We start from the raw sequence: 13,623 nt of genomic DNA, 5'->3' as shown, positions 1-13,623 counted from the left end.
GAAAAAAGTGAACCGTATTTTATCAACAGAAAGCCTGAGCTCTAGTGAAATGGCGGGCTAATAACGCTAATAACACTCAAAGTAACAACGTAGCTTCGCATACAAGCCAAAAACTTCACAGCTGCATATAACAAACGGCAGTGGCACCTCTAGAAGAGGACAAACAGAAAAACATAACATAAGCATCATATCTGTAGTTTTATCCACGGAAGATATCTCAGTTCAAACATTAATTTACCTAATACTTGGATTCTTCACTCATATGGCCATAGAGTCGTCTTCTCCAACAAGTCTTAGCTCAAAAAAAGAAAAAATGTCTTTCTCCTCCGTTTCTTTCCAGTTAGAGTACCACGGTACATGAACAAGAGTTTTTTTCTACTTCTGGTAACTTTAGACCTCTCTGTACCAACAGCACCACATGCTGACAAGAACAAGAATTACAACCAGTCAGTGAAACAAAAACAAAACATGGTTTACAGAATATATCTTGGACATGTACCCATTTTTCACCTGGTTACATTCTCCCCTGCTAAATCGTCATCGTCCTCGGTGACAAAGCAACCGTTTTTCACCTCTGTTAAAGCTCCTCTGAAAAACACAAATCCTAAGCTTTCAATAATCTGTAAAACCATCTAAGGATTTAGTTCTGGCTCTAAAGCAGACCTAGGTTCATGATGTGGGTTTGGGTGTTTCCCTGCATTCACTCTTTTACTCCTGCGGGGGGCAGGTCTGGGAACTTGCCTAATGTAAAGAGGAGATACTGGTATCTCACACGGTTTGTCAGGATTACATGTTTCATTGTCAACAATCTCAGTTTCCACCTGTTCAATCACAGGAGGTTCAAGTGCTGAAATCAACTGAGTTTCTGCTCGTTTCTGAATACTGTCACCCATAGGACAATTTTCTCCACCTGAACAGGGAGTTAAGTCAAAAGAAACCTCTTCAATGACTATGCCCCCATCATTCTCAATACATGAGTCAGTGTGTGGGTCAGTAGTGCTTGTCTGTTTGGTTACTGTGTTTTCACTGGGTCTTTGGTTTGTGACGGGCAGATTAACACATGACCTGATGTCAGTCCTGTTAACCTTTTTTGTAGGTCCTCCCTCTATAGGTTGTACTGTGCAAGTTGTGCCTACTATGTCTATAAGTTGGTATACAACTGGGCTCCATGCATCCTGAATTTTGTTACGACCAGCTGGTCTGTGTCTCAGATAAACATACTCTCCAACATCAATTGAAGGACAGTACACTTTGTGGTTATGCTGAGCAATGCGTCTTTCTGCTTTCCGCTCAGTATACTCTTTTGCTTTAGCATGTGCCTCCTTGAGTCTTTGCTGATGCACAGCAAGCCAATCAAGATTTTTATCATGATGACTTTCGTTTGCAAGCAATGCATCAACAGGAAGATGTGGCTCTACCCCATAGAGCAAGAAGTAAGGGGAATATCCTGTAGTCGCGTGTGGAGTAACATTATACGCATAAACCAGCTCAGGTAAATGTTCAGGCCAACGCTTCTTTTTGTCAGGTGGAAGTGTGCGCAACAGTTCATGCAGGGTGCGGTTAAAACGCTCACACTGTGCATTCCCTGTCGGATGATGGGGTGTTGTACGTGTTTTTTTCACACCATACATTCTGCAAAGTTCAGCAATAACCTCTGATTCAAAGTTACGGCCCTGATCTGAGTGGAGACGTTCAGGTACACCGTACTTCATAAACCACTCCTTTAAGAGGATTTTAGCTGTGGTCTCTGCTTTTTGGTCACGTGTAGGAAACGCCTGAGTGAACTTTGTAAAGATATCGGTAATGACTAGAACGTTTTCACGGCCGTCGGAGGCTGGTTCAAGGAGCGTGAAATCTACTGCCACAACTTCTAAAGGTCGTGTTGCCAAAAATGATTTCATTGGAGGGTGAATCCTTGGATTGGGCATCTTTGTGAGAATACAACGTTCGCAATTCTTGACCCATCGCTCAACATCTTTGTGCATCCCGACCCAGAATGCTCTCTGTCTCAACAACTGTAATGTCCTCTCTATTCCCTGATGTCCCATAGAGTCATGAACACTCTTCATTACAGCTGTTTGTAAACAACCTGGAACGAGCAACTGAAAGCACTCTCCAACATGATCATCCCTCACCACTCTGTACACCAATCCATCACGTATCCTAATGTGTTTCCATTGTTTCCACAATGATTTGGCAGCAACAGGAAGGTTTTTCTTTTCTTGTGAACTGGGTGGTCTGCCTCGATCCAAAAACAGTTTTAAAACACTAATCACTGGATCTTGACATTGAAATGTCCGCAGCTCTTCCTTGGAATAACCGGGAAGAGTTGGCGTGGCCTCTTTAGCATGTGACTCGACCTTACCAGTTTCTGCAGCCCTGATCTGGTTTAGCTGACAACATTTGACCCCAGCTGTAACCAGCTCCGGCTGAAGGGCAGTGCCTCTACAGATCAAATTGCAAATTGCAATGCAATCATCAAACTCCTCGTCCTCCGTTGGTTCTGGCTCCCCTGCTAATGGGTGTCGTGACAATGCATCTGCGGCTGTGTTACACCGACCTGGTCGGTACTGCACGTCAAAGTCGAAAGCAGCTAACTGTGCTACCCATCTCTGTTCAATAGCCCCAAGTTTCGCACTTTTCAGATGGCATAAGGGATTATTGTCTGATATTACAGTGAATTTAGAGCCCAGAAGGTAACCCCGAAACTTTTCCACTATAGCCCATTTAAGCGCAAGCAGCTCAAGTTTCATGCTGCTATAGTTTTTATCATTGCGCTCTGCATTTCTCAGCCGTCTACTTGCATATGCAATGACCCGTTTTTTGTCACCTTGCTGCTGATATAAGACAGCTCCTAAACCCTGACCACTAGCATCAGTTTCCAAAACAAAAGGACAAGTGAAATCTGCATAACCTAGGATAGGAGCAGTCACAAGCTTTTCTTTCAATGTGTCAAAGGCAATCTGGCTGTTGGCATCCCATAATGCATTTAGTTTTTGACTAGCTTTGGTTGTAGTAGCAGCTCCTCGACAATGATTCACAAGGTCATGTAGTGGGGCTGCGATCTTTGAAAAACCCTCAACATACCTTCTGTAGTAGCTACATAGGCCTAGAAATGATTGGAGTTCCTTAACAGTGCCAGGCACAGGCCATTCCTTGACTGCTGCAACCTTGGAGGGATCAGTTGCGATGCCCTCTGCAGAAATTTGGTGTCCGAGGAATTTTACTTCCTTCTGTAAAAAGTGACATTTTTCCCACTTCACTTTTAACCCTGTGTCTCTTAAACGTTTAAAAACTAGGTCTAGCCTTTCCAAATGAGACTCAAAGCTGGGTGAGTATACCAATATGTCATCCAGATAGACTAACATGATGTCAAATATCAGATCGCTCATAGTTGCTTGCATCAACCTTTGAAATGTTGCAGGCCCATTACACACCCCCATGGGCATGCGTACAAACTCAAACAGCCCAAAAGGTGTGGTGAAAGCAGTCTTATGTCGGTCTCGATCATCCATGGCCACTTGGTGATACCCACTGGCAAGGTCAATTGTGGAAAAGAATTTGGCACCTTTCAACGCATCAAAACTCTCATCAATACGAGGCAATGGAAATGCGTCTTTCTTAGTTTTTAGATTTAGCTTTCGATAGTCTACACATAAGCGAATACTGCCATCACCTTTGCGGACTACCACGACTGGTGAGGCATAAGCGCTTTCACTTTCCTGTATTATTCCTTTTTTCAAAAGTTTAGAAATGTGTTCTTGGACTTCCTGGTATTGGTTAGGAGGTATACGTCGATATGGCTGTGTGACAGGTATGTCATCCACCAGCTTGATCTCATGTTTCACTTTGTCTGTGTGACCCAGATTCTCATCATCATCTGCAAAAACATCAATGTAACGGGACAGCAATGCACAGAGAGCAACACGCTCTTCCTCCGTGCCCCCCATGTCAAGTCTTTCCAAAATGGCTTGCACCTTTCTGTCAGTATGCACTGTGTTAGAGTCAACTGAAACCTGTTCAACATCGGCAGAGATGCGGTGAAACTTTACTTGGCACGTCTGCTCATTCTTAACAGGATCAACCTTTGAGATCACGCCTAGCCGTGTTCTGGGGCCCAACCAAACTTCCTCGGCGGAGAAATTAACCACCTGGAGCGGAAGAACATGACTGGTCCTCGTGACAAGTGTTGGGATAACTGCTAATCCGGGTGGTAGAGGAGTAGCCATCGGTTCAATGATCAACTGAGAGGCTGCATCTGAGGTTTTAGTGTCACCTTTTACGAACACAGTGGATACCGAGGATGCAGGGATACGTACTTTGTTTCTGCCTGCAGCCCGAACAATCGCCTTTCTCTCACTGCAACAGATCTGTGCCTGTTGAAAAGCCATCCTCCACCCAGAGTCTAAGGATCCACCCAAAGTATTGTCAAACTCTGTTGTCACCAGCTGTCTGCATCTGTGAATGACATTCATACCAATTAAGCATTCTTCAGACACAAAAGCATTTGCTGAAGGCTTCAGGACCAAGAAGCCACAATTTGGGATCTTTAAACTCATCGTCTCAACTTCCAGTTCAATATATCCCTGGTAAGGGATGTCAAGTCCATTTGCAGCAGTTATTTTAAGCCAACTAGTTGTAGCTAGCATGCTCTCATCATCACCAATATATTTTCTGAAGAACTCATCTGTCATAGTACTGACTTGGCTGCCAGTGTCCAGTAAACAATGAGCTGACCTCCCATTAAGTTTTAGATCAACCACTGGGCATTTTCCTATTGCACGCTCAATTATTTGTTCTCGTGTGATCTCGTGCGTAGATGAGTCTATGACATGACCCTGCATTACCCGACTCACTGCAACCAGGGTCTCTCGTTTCCCGACTGACCGGAATCAGGGGACTCATCAGAGTTTTTGTGTCTTTTCTGGGGACATTGTTTGGCAACATGACCAGCAGTTTGGCACTTGAAGCATATAGGCTTACCATCAGGGGTAAATGCTGGAACAGTTTTGATCTTACATGGTGTCTGGCTACTAGGGCTTTTGCCCTGTACTGTCAACTCTTTGACAGCTTTAGTAAGCTCTGTTATCGCTTTGCCTTGCTCAGTGAGGACTTTAAGAACATCATCAATTGAAACCAACTTCTCTTTAGGTCTAGTTAGATTAGTGACTTTGTCTTGCTCTTTAAGAGTTTTCATCACATCCTCCAGATACATTGGATTTCCTGTCTCTTTAACTGCACAGCACTGTGCTCCTACTGTAACATTACTGCAGGTCTGCACTTTACTCCTAACCATTTTTGTGCTAGGGGCTTGGTCTAAGGACCACAAGTAAGCTTCTTCCCGCACCTCTATAAAAGTAGACGCAGGTTTTCCTCTTACATATTTTCGGAGTTCTCGCCTCAGGGAAAGGTCTCTGACGCCTTCAATGAACTGGTCTCTCAACACAGTGTTCTCATTAGTCACGGAATTAGGTTGCTGTTTCCGTACAAAACTAAAGGCCTGAGATAATGAATGTGAAAAGTCACGTATGTCTTCACCCTCTTTCTGTTTACAGTTGTAGAAGTTTTGTAAAAGTTGGGAAGCACTACGTTTATCTCCAAACGCATCTTTTAGGTAAACAAACAGGTCCTTTGCAACATCACCATCAACTTTGCGTAAACGCACCTCCTCCAGAGCTGAGCCTCTTAAAAGTGACAGCACAAAATCGAACTGTTCAGGTGCAGACTGATTTCTAGCAGAAATAACCCTTTCTACTTCTTCAATAAACTCATCTACACTCCTCCCATCTTTTTCAATGTCTCCACTAAATGGTGAAATGTGCCGTTCTCTGGGTACATAGACATAAGATCTGGTAGGCTCAGTATTTAGTGATGATATGACGGTCATGACCTCGTCTTGTCTTCTGGCTAACTCACTTAATTGTTGTAACACCCCAGCTTGTTCAATGTCATTTTGTCCATTGTTCTGTCCACCATCCTGTTCATTACCCTCATTATTATTCACTACTACCTGTTCTTCATGCATCTCAAAGCTCTCGTCTTGGTCTGACATGTTCTGAATTTTTTTTTTTTTTTTTTTTTTTTTTTTTTTTTTTTTTTTACTGAACAGTCAATAGAAATTTAAATAGCAAAGGATAACTTAGTCAAGTCCTGATTCCACTGGACTGCTCCAAGACCGCTGCTGGGCGATGCTCTCCCCCTCCTGGAATGCGTCCTGGGCTGACGATCACCTTGGCTGAAATCCCTCACAACCACGCCAGCACAGACTGTCCAGCAACGTCCTCCTCTGATCTTGAAGCAACTGCCGTCACACAGGCAGGATACCGAGGTCCACTCTGGTTTAGGCCAGTTCTTCACCACTGCCGTTTTATAATGCTAAAGCCGCGCCACCATACACAGGCTCTAACAGAGAGAGAGAGACTAATATAAAAAAAAGAAAAAAAATATGACCCCACTCCTGGTACCAATATTTGAAGCCGGGAGTAATACAGCACACAGAGCTTCAAATAACAGGGGTTCTTTATTTAAAAAAAAATAAATGAATGAGGTTCAGTATTTGAAAAAAGTGAACCGTATTTTATCAACAGAAAGCCTGAGCTCTAGTGAAATGGCGGGCTAATAACGCTAATAACACTCAAAGTAACAACGTAGCTTCGCATACAAGCCAAAAACTTCACAGCTGCATATAACAAACGGCAGTGGCACCTCTAGAAGAGGACAAACAGAAAAACATAACATAAGCATCATATCTGTAGTTTTATCCACGGAAGATATCTCAGTTCAAACATTAATTTACCTAATACTTGGATTCTTCACTCATATGGCCATAGAGTCGTCTTCTCCAACAAGTCTTAGCTCAAAAAAAGAAAAAATGTCTTTCTCCTCCGTTTCTTTCCAGTTAGAGTACCACGGTACATGAACAAGAGTTTTTTTCTACTTCTGGTAACTTTAGACCTCTCTGTACCAACAGCACCACATGCTGACAAGAACAAGAATTACAACCAGTCAGTGAAACAAAAACAAAACATGGTTTACAGAATATATCTTTGACATGTACCCATTTTTCACCTGGTTACATGTATTTATTAAAAATGCTTAACAATTCCTGTAATGAATGAATAGCACAATGAAAGAAATAATGTCTCATCTAAACATCCCTCACTTAACAAGAAAAGTTAATAACTCTCAACTCCCAATAACAGATGATACTCAGCCTCAGCAATGAACGAAATAATGTCTGTTCTGTAGGCTATTGGAAAAAATAAATTAACAAATGAGCTAATTAACAAAAAATACCTCTTGTGTAGCAAAAATTATTCAAAATGTACCAAAAACGAACAAACATATCAATAGACTATCTTTACTTTCGTAGTCCAGGTGGCTTTTCAGATCCCTTGCACCTCCATTGGACACCGAGACATATGTGCACAAGGCCTCCCGTTTGTCTTGACCCGGTCTGAAAGCGGGGAAACTCTTTTGTTAATCGTCGGTAAACATACATTTGCGCTTTTGCATGTTGTTGGCGTACTGACAGCCACGCATTCTATATTCTGATTAAGAACAGGGATGCCCGCACCAACGCGGCTCAGGGATTACGTCACACACAGCGCCATGCACAGTGCCCTAGCGCCTGTAAATTTAATGGTCCAATTAAGGTAATTTAAAAAAATCAGGACATTTCCTCTCTTTCTTAAAAAAAAACTGGGACGCCCGGGACAGGACGTGAAATACTGACATGTCCTGGGAAATACGGACGTTTGGTCACCCTAACATTGATGCCACAGTTGGATTTAAGCTCAGACTTCAACTTTACAACCACAAGTTTCTTTTAGTTTTCCCAACTAGAGGTTAACTTAGTGGTATAAATTGGATCAATAATGCTCACTATGTCATGATTCCTGGCACTAGTGCTGATCTGATTCAACACACTTGTCAGTTTTGCCGTTTTCCATCAGCTTTCATCACATTCACCTGCTTACCCTAACTATATTACCAGTTCTCCGACTTGTGCCAGAATATCACGAGCCATTGGTGGGTTTAATCGAGCATTCCTGTTACCTGTCTGACGGATTCTGACCCGATTCTGTCTACTGATTCTCTGAGCCTGCTTGAACCCTATCGGACCTGTCATAGTGTGTTTTTGGATCTCTGACCTGTTGACTGTGACTTGAATAAAATGCATTTTTCTATAAAAATATTTGGTTTATGTGACCATGTTTTAATGCATTCCTGAGCTATCATTGTTAATTTTTCACTGTTTTGATTGCATTTAATAACTCTGCGTCAGGGTCACATTCATCTGCTGCTATTTTAAAGGACACTTTGAATGCATTAGGCCTTAAAACTTGAACATACCTCAGAGACTCTGGAATTAACTCTTAAAACCCCTTTTTCATTTTTTTTTTTGCTTTTATTTACTTGTGTTTATTTTCCAGTAGTGTTTGCGTAGGTATTAGTTACAATAATACTGTGTGATTATTGGCAAATAAAGGTACCATTGCAGTTATTTTATGGTGTGAACGATTTATCACTCAGGTCGAATCTACCCTCCTTTGGTTAGTATTTTGAATGAACAGAGACAAACAGCCGGTCCAGGAGTCCAGACTTATGTAAATGACTAAGAACTCTGGTGAATAAGCAAATTACAGTTATTATCATTTAACTAATAACCATTAATTGTTTTTATCCCAAATTTCAATGGACTATTAATTAGGTATAACTTCCAATTCTGTTATTTAATATATTTATAATCTTCTGGTAAACATGCACAACACTAAGCCAAATGCATTTTGGCAATAACTGGTGATTTTATGATTAGATAAACTTCTGTGTAAATAACAACATCCCTACCAGAACATTTAAATGCCTCCCAAATACAAAACCATGGATCACAAGTGATCTGAAGCAACTGCTTAACAAGAAAAATTAAGCCTTCAAGAAGGGAGACAGAGAATTAATGAGAAGTATACAAAAGCAACTTAAGGTCAAGATGAGAGGAAGAGGTAGGAAATCAAACTCCAGTAAAACACTGTCAGAAATGTGTGGTCAGGGATGAAGGAGATCACAAACATAAAACAGAAGGATGATCAGACAGATGGAAGTATGGACACAGCAAATTAACTGAATATATTCTTCAACACATTCAGTTCAGGAACAAGCTCAGAATCCCTCTCTCTAGCCCACAGTCACATGGACATCCTGCCCTCCTCTGTCATTGATTATTCTTTATCTATGAGTTTCTTGTCAGCTAAATGAGGAGATGGTGCTCCTCCCTCCACCTTTCACCTGTCTGTCTCTAGAACTAGAGTAAAGAAGCAACTGAAAAGAGACTGAGTTGTAATAAGTCATCAGGGCGTGATGGTGCATGAGCCCCAGAGTCCTGAAGGCCTATGTAGAGCCCCTCTCCTTTTCTTCCTTAACCTGACCCAATAGACAGTTGAGCAAATATGGAAGACCCCCTGCCTTGTTATAGTGCCAAAGAAAACTCAGCCAACAGCCCTCAGTTACTATAGACCTATTGCCTTGACAGCCCACATCATGAAGGTCCTAGAGCAGGGGTGGGCAATTAGAGTTCCTGGGGGCCGGAATCCTGCAACTTTTAGATCTATCCTTGCTCCAACACACCTGAATTAAATGGCTCGGTTACCTCCTTAGTATGCAGTCACTTCCTCCAGAGTCCTCTCAATCATCTAATTATTTGATTCAGGTGTGCTGAACCAAAGACACATCTAAAAGTTGCAGGATAGCGGCCCTCAGGAACTGGAATTGCCCACCTCTGTCCTAGAGCCTTCATGATGTGAATTTGAAAGAGCCATGTTGGACCATAACAACAAAAAATAAATATGTGTTGAGACACAAAAATGTAAAAATCTTATATAAGCCTTGTGTGCCAACACAGGCTCTAAGTACATTAGCCAGCTATAAAAAAAAAGACAATGTGGGCTTATATATATATATATATATATTAAGCACTCTTGATTAAATGTTTATTCTGTAGCAAATGTCACATTACTTGACTACTCTGCTGTATGATATTTGGTGCTTTGAATATCAATTCCATAGTAGCACGAGGTGAGGGAGGAGCAGTGAACGCTGTCACCGTGTTGAGTTCGCCGCTCGCTGCTTCACCACCCTTAGTTGCGCGGTTTGTATATATTAGGTTTTGTTGCACTGATGAAATTATAGAAACACGATAAAGGAATCTGTCTACGGTGGATGTGTTTCTGTTGGGAGAAGTTGATTGAGTCCAACCAAAAACCAAGCAGGAACGGACATCCATCAGAGCAGTGCTCTCTAACCCTGAAATCCAACAACCTCTGTCACCAGCATTCCATGGTGTTATTTTTATTTTAAGGATTTAGGGAAAACAAATTGTGCAGAATTTCCCAAATCTGGATGAGAGCGCTACCTGTTTGATTGGTGGAGGGTTTTCCATGCATGCAACAAAACTAGCAGCAGCAGTGGAGTTTGAAGATGCAATCCACTCCTAAATCTTTCTTTGAGGTCCTCTAATTTATCTAGAAGTACTGCAATCGCAGCTTTTCTCTAACCCCCAACTTTGATGCATATTTAGCATGCCTTGCCTGGAAATGCCTTTCCAAATTACTCTTTTTTTTTTTTGACAATCTCATTAAAAAGCAAACTTGCAGGCAATCCCTCCGCATTGGTAATAAAAGCAAATAATTCAGTCCCTTCTTCTTTGAATCCTCTGTTCTCATCAGCTATATTCCTCTTTTTCCCTTTAGGTCCCACGCGCTGAAGCGTGCGTTGCAAGCTATGACACAAATTTTCGTTGACAGAAATGTTTACCTTTAATGTCTAAATGTATTTATTATACAAGTTTTTACAGCATTGGAAAACATAATAAAGCCGCGGGTTGCCAACCCCTGTCCTAGAGAGACCTTAGCCCCATTTACACTTCCCTTTTGAAACCGTTCCAAGATCGGTCTGAGCACGGTATCTGAGAAAACTGTTGAGTGCAAATGGCACACAAAACTCAACTGAACCGTGGCAGACACAACCAAACCTTCTAATCAAGTAGTTAGCAACACAGGGACACCACAACTCTCTCCATTCCTTTTAAACTACTCTGTGCACCTGTGTTTTTCTAGTAACAGATAGTCATTTGGGTCATTGGGTGCCCAAAGATGGGCAAGAAGCTGAGTACAAAGAGCTGGTGTACTGCTTTTTGGCATTGTGTGGAAACAATCATCAAATCCTGAATGTCAACACAAGGGAGATGACTCTAGATCTTATTAGAAACAGGAACGAGTCGAATCCAATTAACATGAAGGGAGAACAGGTGGAGGTGGCTGAGGAGTATAAATTCCTTGATGTTCACCTAGGAAACAAACTTGACTGGAGATGCAACTGTAAAGCCGTCTACAACAAAAGACAGCGCAGGCTGAACTTCCTAAAGAAGCTTAGGTCCTTCAGTGTTTGAAACAAGATGCTACATATCTTGTATGTTGTGTGATCTGTTCCTTCATCATCTGCTGGTGTAACAGCATTAGAGGAAATTACGTAAAAAACCTAAACAAGTTGATAAAAAGGTTGTCTCTGTTCTAGGAACTCATCTAGAGACTGCTTGAGATTATTCCATAAAAGATAATTTGTCATAAAGTGAAGACGATTATGGACAACAGTGAGCATCCTCTTTAGAAGATTTTTAAACATCAAAGTGTCTTCATTAAGAGGCTTCCCTAGATCCAGTGCCAGACAAACCAATACAGAAGATCATTCCATTCACATCAAATTGAAAAGGGCGTAAGACTCAACAAGCCAGAGTGTTAATTCTATAAGGGTCACATTTAATAAGTTAGAGGTTAGAAGCAATATTAAAAGGAAAATTAAAGATACACAGCAAAAAGGTTTCAAGAAACGTGACTTCGAAGAAAACATAGAAAAGTAGGATAAATTAGAAGAAATTTTGGATGTAACCAAATAGAGAAAAGGTTAAAAACTTCATTACAGTTTGGTCACATGGTACTTCATTCAACATGACATATAATGAGAAAACATGAAACAGGGAGATAAACCAGTAGAATCCGTGGAAAGTAAAACAGTGGAGCATGTAATGTTAAACTGTAGAAATTACCAGAGAAAAATAACATAACTGATTAATGAAGAGAAAAAAAAACATTACATTATAGGAAAAGGCACTTTTGATTTGAGATTCAAAAATAATTTGCTACTGGTTGGTAACTGGTTAAGTTAAGAGACTATAAGTTTCATGTTTTCCCCCTTTCTCTTTATTCTTTGAGCATGCTTGATCCTCACTCGTTATTGGTTGGTAAGCAGTGATGCCCCAGATAGCCTACTGCCTCAAAGTCCATTAAGTGATGCAAATATGTTAATTCATGTACTTATAGGCTTTCATGTGCTGGTTGTCTGCAAGGGTTGCCTCCGTTGACAATTTGCTTGCTGTTCACCATGTGAAATCACTCTATAACAAAATCATGTGACCCATCTCTTCCTTTACATCTGGAAATAGTTTTAAGCATAATCAAAAAAACAAACAGCTACAGTTGAAAATGTATTTGCTTTGAAAATGTATTTATTTTTAAAATTCACTTTGGAACTTTCAATTCAGGTAACCCCATGGTTACAATGAAATAACAAACTTGCATTACTTGAAAAAGTATTGTACTGTTCAATATCAAAAGCAGAGAAGGGGGAAAGCGGTTAACTTTGCAGCATAAAAGGTAAGAAAATCACTATTGTTTGCAGATAAAATTGTTAATGTTTGTAAAAAAACATCATAAATAATACAACTAAAAAGGGATGAAATGATTTAATATCTAAATGTAGCCTACTATAAATAATAGTCACTATGCTTGGTAACCATGAGCATGGTAAACTGCCTTTTGTCTTTGACTGTAATATGGGCAGTGGTAGAAGCAGTGGCGGCTGGTGAAAAATATTTTTGGTGGGGCTGATATAGCCTAGTGTATGTCTCCAACTAATCCGGAATAAGAATTCAAATAAACAATTGGACAATACATACAATTTAACAGTAATGATTTAATTTACTATATAATAACAGTAACAGTGATGATTTGGGTCACTGTGACGGGGTTCTTTGGCCTCCAAGAATCCAGTCTCAGTTACCGGTGTTGGTGATTTATTGAGCTCAAAAACTCAAAACAGGGTGCAAAAGAAACTAAACATACAAGATACTCTGGGCCTCAGCCTCCCTCCAGTTACCAGCAATGTAACAAAGAAACAGAAAACAAAAATTGCCGCTTTTCTTCCCACAGCCCTCATTAAATAGTTTAAGCCCCTACCCTCAGGCTCTCTTATTTCTGATTTCTTCTCATTAATCAGTTTTGTCCATATATTACCTCCACAAACAATTGATGTACAAAAACAAATAATTTTTACAACTGAATTCTTTTACACAGATTCATTGACTTATTCTCTGCAAATGTGGGTCAGTCTGATCAGCGCCCCCAGAACAGAGACGGTAGGAGTCTGTCTGTGGAAATCCACAAATGAATGACAGTAGATAGGGAAATGTAGTTTATATAATTTGTTTTGCTTATAGGTACACAGTCTAGAGAGTAAAACTGACATTTATGAGTTAATTTCTAAAAATATATTTTACGTTTCTCTCTTCTTATC

At 40.7% G+C, this 13,623-nt stretch overlaps 1 protein-coding gene across 1 annotated transcript; it reads right to left on the bottom strand.

Moving 5' to 3' along the window:
- Positions 1 to 4,234: 4,234 nt before the first annotated feature.
- Positions 4,235 to 7,072, bottom strand: LOC119785194. The gene is made up of 2 exons (XM_038287665.1): positions 6,797 to 7,072; positions 4,235 to 6,707 (listed from the first exon to the last, which is right to left on the bottom strand). Exon 2 carries the CDS (start codon positions 6,050 to 6,052, stop codon positions 4,853 to 4,855), a length of 1,200 nt encoding a protein of 399 aa, XP_038143593.1. The 5' UTR covers positions 6,053 to 6,707; positions 6,797 to 7,072; the 3' UTR covers positions 4,235 to 4,852.
- Between the last annotated feature and the right edge of the window lie 6,551 nt (positions 7,073 to 13,623).

Source organism: Cyprinodon tularosa, unplaced genomic scaffold, assembly GCF_016077235.1.
Source record: "Cyprinodon tularosa strain WSP-4 unplaced genomic scaffold, ASM1607723v1 ctg243, whole genome shotgun sequence".
In the NCBI taxonomy this organism is placed as follows: domain Eukaryota; kingdom Metazoa; phylum Chordata; class Actinopteri; order Cyprinodontiformes; family Cyprinodontidae; genus Cyprinodon; species Cyprinodon tularosa.
Note: the sequence above shows the minus strand (reverse complement) of the source record. Positions and strands in the feature narration are given on the sequence as shown.

What these genes read in the sequence shown, in the direction of transcription:
- LOC119785194 (XM_038287665.1), bottom strand. Translation starts at nt 6,052, where the DNA reads ATGTCAGACCAAGACGAGAGCTTTGAGATGCATGAAGAACAGGTAGTA.